The 12395-nt window shown below is 55.8% G+C and overlaps 1 protein-coding gene across 5 annotated transcripts in view; it reads right to left on the bottom strand.

Annotated features, from left to right (window-relative positions):
* Nucleotides 1–12395, bottom strand: part of Herc2 (E3 ubiquitin-protein ligase HERC2) — a 120551-nt gene that overhangs the window by 19303 nt on the left and 88853 nt on the right. For all 5 annotated transcript variants that reach the window (XM_077703307.1, XM_077703310.1, XM_077703308.1 and 2 more), the window contains exons 56-59: nucleotides 5209–5353; nucleotides 3289–3514; nucleotides 2590–2779; nucleotides 2222–2477 (exon numbers count right to left, since the gene is read on the bottom strand). In XM_077703307.1, coding sequence (XP_077559433.1) covers nucleotides 2222–2477; nucleotides 2590–2779; nucleotides 3289–3514; nucleotides 5209–5353 — 817 coding nt within the window. The remainder of the gene's footprint in view (nucleotides 1–2221; nucleotides 2478–2589; nucleotides 2780–3288; nucleotides 3515–5208; nucleotides 5354–12395) is intronic.

The following is a 12395-nucleotide window of genomic DNA, read 5'->3' as shown; positions in this document are numbered from 1 at the left end:
GGGGTAGAGGTATACCGCTTTGATGTACGAGTCTCTAGTCTTTGAAGCACGAAGCTCTGTAGCGCGAAGCGCAAACGAGTGTCCCGGTGTTTTTTTAGTACGTGTTACGAAGCGCTGCAGCGCGAGGCGTAAACGAGTGTCCTGGTATTTTTTAGTACGCGCTACGTTCTAGCGTGAGGCGCAAACAAGTTTCCCAGTGTTTTAGTACCGTGACTACATGAGACTACGATTACGACGACGACAGGAGATGCCAACAGCCCCAGCCCCTAAGGGGCTTCACCCCTAATTTCTTGCTTAGCATTCCTCACTGAGGATTTCCACTCCTATGGCGTAGTAGATATCGCGCCAATGAGCCATTGCTTTCGTACGTTTTGGCATATACAGTTAAACCTCGATATAACGAAGTCGTACTTGCGGGCAAAAATTTCGTAAAATCGAGGTTTCAATTTTACAGTTAATTTAACCAGTTATTGAGGTTTCAAAACCTTGTCCACCGCTCAGAAACAACTGCTATGTAGTTACCTCTCCACTTAAACCGAAATTTGTACTAAAACTGGCCGCGAAAATTGCGTGAATTAAGAGCTTCAACACTTCGGCAATGGAATTCGGATAGCCGACAGCAGTTCGTGTCATCGTAAAACCAGTGCTTTTTCCGCAACGCCTCATTAAATATGATAGCAGACTAGGTTTCCACTTTTTCTTTTTTTTCATTTCGGTCACTACTAAACGCCGCTGTTAGTCAATTGAACCCGCGTCCATGCCCCGTGAACTACACCCCGGCGAAGTGCTGGTTCGAAGTTACGCCTCTTTTCATCCGTTCAGTGGTAGGCTTAGCGGCGCGGCGTTGAGGGGTGCGGCAGGCCAACAGCGGAAGGGTGCTATAAAGCTTTCAAAAGACTTTTTTCATGCACAAAGGCTCTGCAGTATGGGCGCGTGATGCAACCACGACACTCGAGATAAAGCCATGATTGAGAGTTGAGCGGAGTACACACGGACTGCTTCACTTTGTGGAGCAGCGCTTACATGCTCCCGCTAAAGCGGAAAGCTTACATTAAATATCTTATGGCCAAATTTGATTAAGCAATTACTTTTATGCCCGCTGAGCCCTAAAGAAACCGATTTCTCCGCATTGCAGCTGTCTAATGAACACGTTTTGACCACGTTCGGAGAGCAATTTATTGCCACCAGTACGCGATGTTCAAGCCGTAGTGAAGAAGTCCGTAAACAGTGCTTGATGTTTCTTGACCAGGGTGGGCTTTACGTGACGTTTGTATGCTGACAGCGCTAACAAGGCTTGCTCTTCAACATTCGCGTGCGCCTGCGTGCCTCCGCAGATTGTCGGTGGCCTTCGGTTTCACCGACACTTCCTCAGGCTCTTGTTCAGAACACTTTTCTTTCCCTTGGAGTGCTCATGCTGCTTATAAGACTCATCTAATGATGGACTAACAAAATATTAATGTGGTTATCAGCGAGCACAACCTAGAGCAGCAGCACCGTGAGCAAGGACGCGTAGACAACACTTGAAGTAGACTTCGGCCTTCGGCAGCCTAAGCATAGAGGGCGCTGGCGTAGGCAACGATGGAGACGTCAAAATGGTGGCCGCACTATTACACCGTTCATGACCACTAGCAGTTTTTGAGCAGCTTCTTTCATTGCTTTTAATTGTTGTCAACCGCATAATTCACCGCTTTTCTTTCATTTTAGCCTTTTAAGAGTTTATGTGAGTACCGAATGTTTTCAATGTAGGCTCTGAGAGGCAAAATAAAACGTGCCTCGACCGGAATTTCGTTCTTCCTTTCTCACCATGACTTCGTTATATCGAAAGCACCGCACGAAATTACTTCGTAAAATTGAGAAAAAAATACACGGATGTAGCAAAATTTTGATAGACAACTTGAAAAAATTCGTTATATCGCGAATTTCGTTAAATCGAGGTTCGTTATATCGAGGTTCAACTGTAAAGCCATTGCTGCTAGTCTCGCTCTCTCAGTTGACATTTAGTGCTTGGAAAGTGTGGATGATGCATTCAGTAGATTTGTTCCAAAGCATTCCGTCAACGATGAAGTTACCCTACAGCATCTCACATCTTAAGACCTAGACGTAGGTGTCCTCTATAACGTCTGTATTTCCCCAAAAGAGCAATGTCTGGCTTAGACACCCTCTAGCATGCAGCCACACAACTGTGCCAGCTGCGATTCCTCCCAGAGACTGTCCTCCCCACCTGCTGCTGCGGCCCAGGGGTGAACGGCTTGCCAGGTGGCGGCGGGCTCTCATTCCCATCTGCACTGGTGGTGGCTGCTGCGAGGTGGTCCGCGGAGCCCCCCGCAGCGGCAGCGGGGCCCTCCGCCGGGGCGGGGGGCTGATGAGGGGGCGGCTCCTCCGGCTGGCCGCAGCTGGGGGCCTCGCAGGAGGGCGGCCGCACCGACGACAGCTGGGCGACCCCCGTGTGGGGGAGCAGCGCACTCACCACTATGCTCCTGCACCCACACAAGGGAAGGGGAGGAGGGAAAGAAAACGGTGTCCTCAGCGGTGATGTCTCCGATAAAGGCAGACTTTTCCAGCGAGCAGTGCCACACTGCTCCTCCTTACCTTGCGTGCATGATCTGTAGAGCCTGCAACACCTGGTGCAATGCCTGCTGCTTGGCCTCAGTGCCATCGAGTGAGAGCAGGATCTTGGTCAGGGATGGCCGCGTCACCTTGCTGCGCTTGGACTGGCTGCTGCTGCCTTCCGGGCTGCTCTCACACTCTGTCGACACCTCGGACGTAGGGTCGACCGGACCTAGACAGTGGTGCCACAATCAATAAAAAAAAAACGCCGTGCCAAGTCAACGTAGTCGGCAGTTTACTCAAAATCTAAACGACACAACAGTAAAAGGGTTTAGAGAAGAGCAGCATGGGTGAAAAGAAAAGCGGATGATCTTGGAGTAAGAAAGCAAAAATATCCTCCTAAAGTTTGTGCCTGCAGAGAATCTTGACTAATATAAGTGCTAACCGTAAACTGACTAGCCACAAACAGAAACCCGGGAAATAGACTGCTGTAAGCAGTGGGATGCTCACTATGGTTACATGACGAGCATTACAAATGTAATCACCTGAATACCAGAAAGCACAGAAATGCCACCGTTTGATTCTTTGCCCCTCAACAGCTGAGGACAAAAGGTAAGTTACCGCAACAACAAAGGTACCAGACATGCTCATTCACTCAACCACTCTCTCTTCCTAGCTGCATTACAGTAACATCCCTCCAGGTCCGTGCAGCCAATGGAGCGCACCGACATGCCCACTGACCCAGTGCGGAGGCTCCGAGGGGATCCTTGGCCACGACAAAGAGTACTGGGTTGTGGCCACTGGCCCGTGTCGACTCCGAGGTCATCCACGCGACGCTGTGCGAGGAGCCACAGGCGACCCTTGTGACCTTGATGCCGTCCAAGCCGTGCACCAGGGCGGGCTTGCGGTTTACGGTGGTGTTACCATTGCCCTGCTGCCCGTGGTCATTGTCACCCCACGCATACACCTGCAGCACCAAGAATGGAGGGGCGGCCAACGTTAATCGTGCACGTCTCTGCATGGAACCATGAGCTCTTATGCACACTTCCAATATTAAACCATAAAAAATTATTTGTAGTCAATATTATCGTACACGACGCAGAATTCTTTTGCAAATTCAAATGAAGGATTGCCTGTCAAAGAGCCCCTACTGTATTTGCCTGATTCGAAGGCCTAATTCTAACACGCAGGAAAGTTTACTTCAAAATTTCTAAAAAAAAAGTTTGTTTTGATTGGATTGAATTGTATTTTTGGAGTCGTTTGTGTACACGGAAATGCTTCTGGCTGTTTTGAAGCCAATTTCGGCTTTGAGCTCGATTGTAACGCGCACACAAATTTGAAGGCTACTTTTAGCAAAAAAAAAAAGGTGCGCGTTAGAATCGTGCAATTACGGTACTCCCTAGGCCTGCAAGCACATCTGGTCAGGCAATAAATGGCTTGTGTCAGGAAACAGCTACTTTGCTAAGTTAAGAGAGCAAAGCTGATGCCATCTGTGCAGTTCAAGGCAAAAAACAAAAAAAAAGAAGAAAAAAATTGGAAAGATATAAATGCACTGTGCAATTGTTTCCAGCCTGTTCCATATGTTCTTTGCTTTTAGCAGAATGAAAAGTAACAAATGTCAACAAACAAAAGAAGCAAAAGTAGCATATGTTGCCTCAATGCCTTTCAGCAGTTCTTAGCTTGAAGCTGCCACACAGACAATAAGAAATCTGTTTCTATGGTAATGACGGGCCACATTATAACAGCAGATTCACAGCTGCACAACAGATAGAATAAGTACAGTAAATCCTCATTATAATGAAAATGAAGGGGGGGGTCGTAATTCATTCGTTATAATTATTACTTTGTTATAGCCAATGCCTATTGCTACCGACAATTTACGAGCAAGACAGGATGTACTAACCACCGAAACTCACAGCAGCCTGCGAAATTTAAAAAAAAAAAAAGAAAAAAAAAACTACCAAAGAATCGTTACTTTATTCACACCACACGGCTAATACATGAGCATTCAACAGCACACAAGCTGGTGGCTCATTTCTCAGAGAAGAAGTCCTTGAAAGATTTGTTCCACGTCTCCTTCAGGCAAATGACAGCTTTTCCAGCTGCAGCCGCGATTTTGAGTCTGCCCTCGTCGTCATCGTGAGCACCAGAGAAGTGGTGCAGCAGGTCTGCCGCATTCCTTCAGACTGGCTGGAGGAACACCCAGGCACGCTACCGGAGCTCCGGAGATGTGCACCCTCGCACATGTTGCCAGGTACTTGCAGCCATTCTAGTGCGCTTGAGTTGGCAGCCCCTAGGTAGCACTAGTTTTGAAGTGCCGTATTCGACATGCGACAAAACACGTCACGTGCTACAAGACATTGACATAAAGGGCACCGAAATTGTCCGCTGTGAAAAAAGAAGGTTCGTCATACCCATTGCAAGGAAATTTTAGCCTCATCAAAACGATGTCTTAAGTACATCGGTGCCTATAGGAATTTCAAGGGGAATTATGATTGCTTTGTTACATCGTTTCGTTATAACGAGGTTTTGCTGCATTTCCTAGTGAAAGCACAAAACTTCTCTCGCACATTTGCAGCCCCGAGTAATTTCAACAAATGCAGGACAACAACTGTTCCCCTCTAACACCAGAGACGTAAATAATGTGGCTGGGCCACCCACTTGTCCCTGGTCAGTGACTGCCAGGCAGTGCAGGGCTCCGACCGACACGTGGATGACTTTTTTCCCCTGGAGGCCTTCCACCAGCTGTGGTTTGCGAACATGGAAGTCGGAACCGTGGCCCAGCCGGAAGTAGTCCCCTTTGCCCCTGCACAGTGGGGAGGGGGGGCAAAGAAAAGCGACCTCAATCAGCACTGGGTTCCAAGAACTCGGGATCCATAAAGCAACAACAAAACTGCCAAATGAAGGACCCCCATTCCAATAATATAAGTGCAATTCTCTGGCACTGGCAAAAAAATTTAGGGAAGCTTCCATTCAAGCACAAGATTCGAATGGCGAAGCTGTTGTAGGTGAGCATTGCCAAACACATAGTCAACTTTCAGTATCATCGTTTACTTGCATAGCTGCGGTGCTAGTAATCGTCGTCATATGCACTGAAGAGGTCATCCCCTTCTTCGCGGCGAGTGGTCGATGCGAAGTCATCCTCAGCATTCTAGACTTCCACCAGCTCAACTGGCGAAGCCAGCACTAAGTTCAGCAAGGCTTGAATCACAGCAACGCTGCAGGATTTCTTTATACGTAAGCGCACTGAAGGACACATCACCACACATTTGTACAGGTTTGAAATTGTTTATGTACATGTTGTGGGGACCAGGGTTCTAACGGCGGCCTAGCTCGATCCTCGAGATCCGGCCGCAAGGCTAGCTCCACTGAACACCGCCGCGGATCACCAACTTGGCGTATCGGCAGCGAACAGCAAGGAACACAGGACACAGAATTCGCCCACTCCGACGTTTATTGCAATGCAATAAAGGAGACGTCGGGCGCGTCGTTCTACACCGCCGACCACCTTAGCCGGGCGGGAGAGACAGGCGCGAGGGCGGACAAAGGAAGGGCAAAAAGGAGCGAGTCGTACTTACGGCCGCTCCCGACGATGGTTCGTGTCCAAAAGAGGCCGTACCTCCGTCGCCCACCTCGGACCAGCCCGCCGGAGCTTCCGGCCAAACCTGTCACGTGAGGGGGTCGGCCGCGCCCCCTCGCTCTCACGGGCATCCTCCCGGAGGGGAAGCGCGCGACCGCGGAGAGAGAGGTACCACCCCTCTCGCCTCCGCGGCGGGCCGAGAGGGATAGGCAAGATGGCGGAGCTCCGCAATTCCCACATCCCTCCCCCCTTTGACCAAAGCCGCTCGACCTCGAGGGCTCCGGCGAACGATGACCTCACCGTTAGTTTCGCTGCCTGGCACACCTCCTTGAGCAAGTCCAAGAAAGTCCGATCCCGAACATGCGCAACTGCGCCAGCGTCCGCGTTGCACCGCACTGCCACCACATAGTTCGCCACAATCACCACATAGTTCGCCACAGTCCGCCGGTTGACCTGATTTCGTCGGCCGACCCAAGGTCCGCAGGCCCCGCCGGAGAAGTAGGCTGGGCCGGTTGAGCACAGGGCCCGGGCAGCCGGCTGCTCCCAGGCGGTCACTTCCCGCAGCGGTTCGCCCCGCGCCGACGGGGCGCTTGCCTGCCGCACCGCCGGCGGCTTCCGCTGCTTGCGGGTTCAGCAGTGACCACCTCTGATGCCCGGACCCGGGGTGGAGGCCGCGTTCGTAGTGCTGCCTCCCAGGTGGCCAGTTAGCCCAGCGCTCGGCGATGGCTTTCGCTCGGCGCACCTCGGGCGAGCGCCTCCGCCACCATAGAGAAGGGGGCGCGATCAGCTGACCGCAAGAGCCGGCCCGCCGCGCAGCTCACTCGCTGTACGGGCTGCGGGGTCGTTTTGGCATACAGCTGGGCTCTCGTTCATCCCTGGGGTGGCGGCTGGCCCGGCTGGCTCGCTGCAGGCGTGGCGTGGTGTGGTGGCGTCGTGGTTGGAGGGTCGCTCGAACCCTGGGCGTGCGGGCTTGAACCCTCCGGAGATGGTGGCCCACCTGGTCAGCGACCTCGCCGATCGCGGATGTGGGGCGGTGCGTCGGGAACCTTCCCTCCGCACCTCCTCCCTTTAGCTCGCGACCTCGCGAGCCCGAAGTGGGAGCGTCAGCAGTGGCTTCCTGCCGGCTGGCGCCCTCTGGGGTCACCCCGTGCAACGCATTGCCGGACCTCACGGCGTAGGCTGCGCGTTTCGTTGGCGCGCCTCGAGGAGCTTCCTCTGGCAACCCTTCCTGTGCGCAACTTTGCGCGCTGGAGGGCGGTGACCCGGTCAGCGATCTCGCCGGTTGCGGGTGTTGTAGCGGTGCGTCGGGAACCTTCCTTCCGCACCTCCCTCTAGCTCGCGACCTCGCGAGTACGAAGTGGGAGCGTCGGCAGTTTCTCCCCGTGGAAAGTACTGCTTCAGCTCGCCCACGTGAATGGGGCCGCTTATTCGACCAGACCTCGGGTCTTTCAGCTTGTAATTCAGCCGCGAGATCTTCTCGGCGACTACGAACGGTCCTACCCACTTGGGTGCGAGACCGGCCGCGAACCCTGCGCTGGCATCGCTCAGCGCGTGGTTACGTTTCAAGACAGTGTCGCCCACTTGGTACGCCACGTCTCGATGAGCTCGGTCGTAGGCCGCCTTTTGGTCGACCCTGGCCTTACCGCGGCTGCGGTTCGCCTCCTTGATGGCTTCTGCCAAACGCTCGCGCAAGCGCCGCGCGTAAGCCGCATCTGCTGCTTTCGCGGGGGCTGCGGTCGACCTCCTGGCCAGAACCGTGTCCGTCGGTGTGTTCAGCTCCCTGCCGAACATCAGGAATGCGGGCGTGAAGCCCGTGCACCGATTCACGCTTGTGCGCAGAGCGAAGGAGATCGAGCTCAAGTGCTCATCCCAGTCTTGTTGCCGCTGGGCATATGCCCCAAGCAGTGGCTTTATGTCTCGATTTCGGCGCTCCGTCACGTTAGACTGGGGGTGATAGCACGATGTTGTTTGCTGCCTGACACCCATGGCCGCGCACGCTTCACGAAACAACCTTGATGTGAAATACGTGGCGTTGTCGGTAATCAGCCGCTCCGGAAATCCGTAGCGACAAAACACCTCGGACAGCTTTTGCAGGACCTCCTGTGCTGTCGCTTTGCGCAGCGGATAGAGTTCAGCGATCCCACTGAAGTGGCATGTCACCACGAGTACAAACTTGTACCCTCTCTTGCTGCGCGGCAGCGGGCCCATCAGATCGCACGCCAGGACCTCCCACGGCTTTGTGCTCACGATAGGCTGAAGCAAGCCTGGCGCCTTACCGCCTCGCGGTTTGCGCTCTTGGCAGACGTGGCATGTGCGTACGTACCTACATACTTGTGCCTTCATGCCGGGCCAGGTAGCATACCGACAAAGCTTCCGCCATGTCTTTGGCGCGCTACCGTGGCCGTCTGCGTCGTGGTAGTGTTGCAATGCAGCACACCTGAGCTTGCTCGGGATAACGGCCTTAAAACACTCACTTGAGTCATTTTTGCCGGGCACGTATTAAGTGCGAATGCACTTTATAAGCGACCCCAAACCATCCACCGCCGGCGGCGGCGGCGGCGGCGGCGGCGTCGGCGGCGTCCGCAGTGCTCCTCTATATTTAAAAAAGAAACAGCATCCGGCGCCAGGTTTCGATCCGAGGACTTTGCGGCCGCAGCGCGACGCGCTACCGACTAAGCCACGGAAGCCCCGCTGATATCAGTGTGAGTAACGCGCCTCATATCTTTAACGCATTCAAACTACGTCGTCAGCGGCGTGCGTTGGCGACTCAGCGGCGTTATAGCGGCTTGATAACTGCGTGGTGTACACGTGATACTACAAACCCGATGGAAGAGATGGAAGAGAAGGCGGCGAGGCGGTGGGCTGCGGGGGCCGAGCGCAAGCGCCGCAAGCGGGCCGACAACCGTGCATTCGCACTTTCACATTCTCCCCCTCGGGGAAATGCGGGGGAATTTTTTCAGCAGAGCTCCATCGGCGTCAAGCAGGTAACTTTCCAACTCGCTCGCAGCAATACCAGCTGCATTAGAGCCCGCGCCAGCCGCAATACCAGCAGCTTCCCGGCGCCCGTCATTCACCGGTGTTCGATTTGCCTGAGGGTCCGTCTCTTCATTAAGACTGGCGATCACCTCCCGACAAAACAAGTCCTCCTGCTGAGCCTCGACTAGCTCTTCCCGACTGAACGCAACCTCGAGCGGAACTCCTCCCCCGACGAGATGCACGTGCTCTGAGCTTCCGAAACTTGGGTCCTCCCGCGTTCCGCGCTCTCCCCGCCCCGAGAAGGGTCGCTGACCTACAGCGTCCTCCTCGGCCTCTCCGGCCGGTTGGGTGTCGTCCACCGGCGCCCGTGACAGCGCGTCCGCGACCACATTCGTGGCACCTTTGCGGTAGCGAACTTCGAATTCGAAGCGTTGCAATGTCAGGGCCCATCTTGCGAGCCTCCCGCTGGGCTCACGGAGGCGGGAAAGCCATGTGAGGGCCATGTGATCCGTCTCGATCGTGAATTTGACCCCCTCTACGTACATCTCGAACTTTCGAAGTGCGTAGATTATGGCCAGACACTCCTTCTCGGTGACCGAGTAGTTTCGCTCTGCCGGTGTCAGCGCACGGCTCGCAAAAGCCACGGGTCGCAGTTGTTCTCCATCCACCTGGAGGAGCACTGCCCCTACGCCGAGGTCACTCGCGTCTGTTTGGATCACGAATGGCCTGTTCAGATCCGGCAGTTTCAGCGATGCAGTGTCTGCAACAGCTTTCGCCAGTTGGCGTAGGCTGCTCTCCTGCTCCTCTCCCCACTCCCAAGGGGCGGATTTCCTCAACAACTTTGTCAAGGGTGCTTGCAGGCGCACGCAAGCGGGGATAAACTGGCGGTAGTAGCCGATCATCCATAGGAAGCGCCGAACTCCGGCGACATCCTTCGGCGTAGGAAACTCCAAGATCGCCCGGAGTTTCTCGGGATCGGGGGACACCTGTCCGCGTTCGATCCGATAGCCGAGCAGGCTCACTTGAGCGCTGCATATTTGCACCTTGGCAGGATTGATGGTTATGCCCGCCGCCCTGAGTCGTCCCAGGACGTCTCTCAGGTGGCAGAGGTGCTCCTCGAAGGTGCGGGAGTAGACGACAATGTCGTCCAAATAGGCGAGGGCATACTGCCACTTTGCCTCACCGAGCACCCGGTCGATCAGGCGTTGGAATGTGCTCGGACTTCCGCACAAACCGAAGGGCATACGTACGAACTCGTACAGCCCCCGATGGCAAGTGAACGCCGTCTTGCATTCATCGCCGGGACGCATCTCGACCTGAAGGTACCCCTTGCTGGCGTCCAAAATGGAGAAGTATTTTGCGCCACCGAGATTTGCGACGATTTCGTCAACGCTCGGGAAGGGGTACGCATCCTTTTTCGTGACCGCATTCAGCCGCCGATAGTCGACGCACAAACGCCAGCTACCGTCTTTCTTTCGTACGAGCACCACTGGAAACCCCCAAGGGCTCGTCGAGCGGCGGATAATGCCTGCTTTCAGCAGTTCCTCCAGCGCCTCGTCAGTTGCCTGCCTCTTGGCCGGGCTGACGGGCCGGGGATTGCATTTCCATGGTTGAGCATCGCCGGTGTCTATGCAGTGCTGCACCAACCTTGTGCAACCTGCTTGCTCAGTGAATATCTCGCCGAAGTCACCTAACAACGACAAGACGCGGTCACGCTGCGCTGCTGTCAGCTCGCTAGCACTTGCTAGGAGCGCGCCCAATTCCTCGCCCTGACCTCGGGGTGGAAGGCGCGCAGCGCAGAAGAAATCAGCCGCGGCAGCGGCAACGACCGAGCCCGGAGGTTGCTGCTCGCGCCGGCTACCGGCAGCGCCTGAAGCTTCTGCTTCCCGCGGCGCGAGAGACGTTTCGGCGGCGCGCCCATGCAGTGACTTCTCTGCGGGCGGCGGCTCGGAAAACGGTTTTAGCGGCATAAACGGGCCCTCCCGATAGCCTCCGTTGCCGACGTCCACGACGCGATAACGCTGCGCCGCTGTCAGCTCACTAGCACCTGCTAGGAGCGCGCCTAACTCCTCGCTCTGATTTCGGGCTGGAGGGCTGGCGGCGCAGGAGAAATCAACCGCGCCGGGAGCGGCATCACCCGAGCTCGGAGGGTGCCGCGCGCGCCGGCTATCGGCTGCGCCTGAAGCTTTTGCTTCCCTCGGCGCGCGGGACGTTTCGGCGGCAGCCTCACACAGCGACCTCGCTGCCGGCGGCGGTTCGGCGAACGGTTTTAGCGGCGTAAACGGGCCCTCCCGATAGCCTCCGTTGCCGATGTCCACGACCAGTCCAACCTTGGACATAAAGTCTCTCCCCAGAATGACTGGGACCGTCAGTCCGGGCAAGTGGACGAAACGCATTCGCCGTACACGCTGACTCCAACGCACGACGAGGCGTACGTCACCGCGTGACGTAACATCACCACACGCAAGCTGGAGCGGCAACTTCCGCGCGCGCAGCCGAATAGCTTTGCGCTCGAGATGGGAAACGACCTTGTCCCCTACGAGTGAAGTGCTTGCCCCGGTGTCCAGCAGTGCCTTAAAACTCCGCCCCGCAATTGCGAGGTCGAGAAAGGGCGCAGGCGCGCTGGTCGGAACTCCGACTCTGAATGCGGCGGGCGCGGTGATGTTTTCCTCTCGGGCGCGTTGATCAGCCGCCGGCGACTTCACCGGCGGCCCGCTGCGTTTCCCTGTCCACCTGGGCAGATTCGCATCATGTGACCAACTTGGCCACACCTGAAACAGCGAACAGAATTCCGTGCTGCTTGCTGCGCCGATCGAGGCTGCTCGTACGCTCCGCGGCCAGCTGGCCGCATCCGGTTCTCCGGGGGAGAGTTGTGAGCGGGTGCCAGCAACTGCGGCAGCGCCGATCCCGTGTAGGGAAGCCCACTTGGGCGTGCGTTCGCCGGCCGATCACCTGACCGGTTTGTTGTGTGCACAGCGCGCGGGGCTGCCAGGACCTCCGGCCGTATCGCCTCCGCGTTGCGCAACCCATACGAGTAGGGGTCCAGCGCTCGGTCCCCGAGACCGAGCGTTTCTCGCTGGCTGGGTATCAACGTAGAGCCGACCTCGACTCGTTCGCTGCCCGTAACGCCGCGCCAAGCACAGCTTGGTTCCAGTGTTTCCACCGGAGGCGGCGGTGGCCGATACGCGCGTGCAGCCGCAATTGCTGCTTGCACAACACGAGATTCGGCCGCCAGCTCGTTGAGATCTCTGCACCTGCAGTTCCTCAAGTACAAGGCAAAGGTGGGGTGGCA

The sequence above is a fragment of the Haemaphysalis longicornis genome, unplaced genomic scaffold (genome assembly GCF_048455015.1).
Source record: "Haemaphysalis longicornis isolate Haplotype H1 unplaced genomic scaffold, Haemaphysalis longicornis Haplotype H1 scaffold_3, whole genome shotgun sequence".
NCBI lineage: Eukaryota > Metazoa > Arthropoda > Arachnida > Ixodida > Ixodidae > Haemaphysalis > Haemaphysalis longicornis.
The sequence above is the reverse complement of the archived record's forward strand: the minus strand, read 5'-3'. Positions and strand labels throughout refer to the sequence as shown.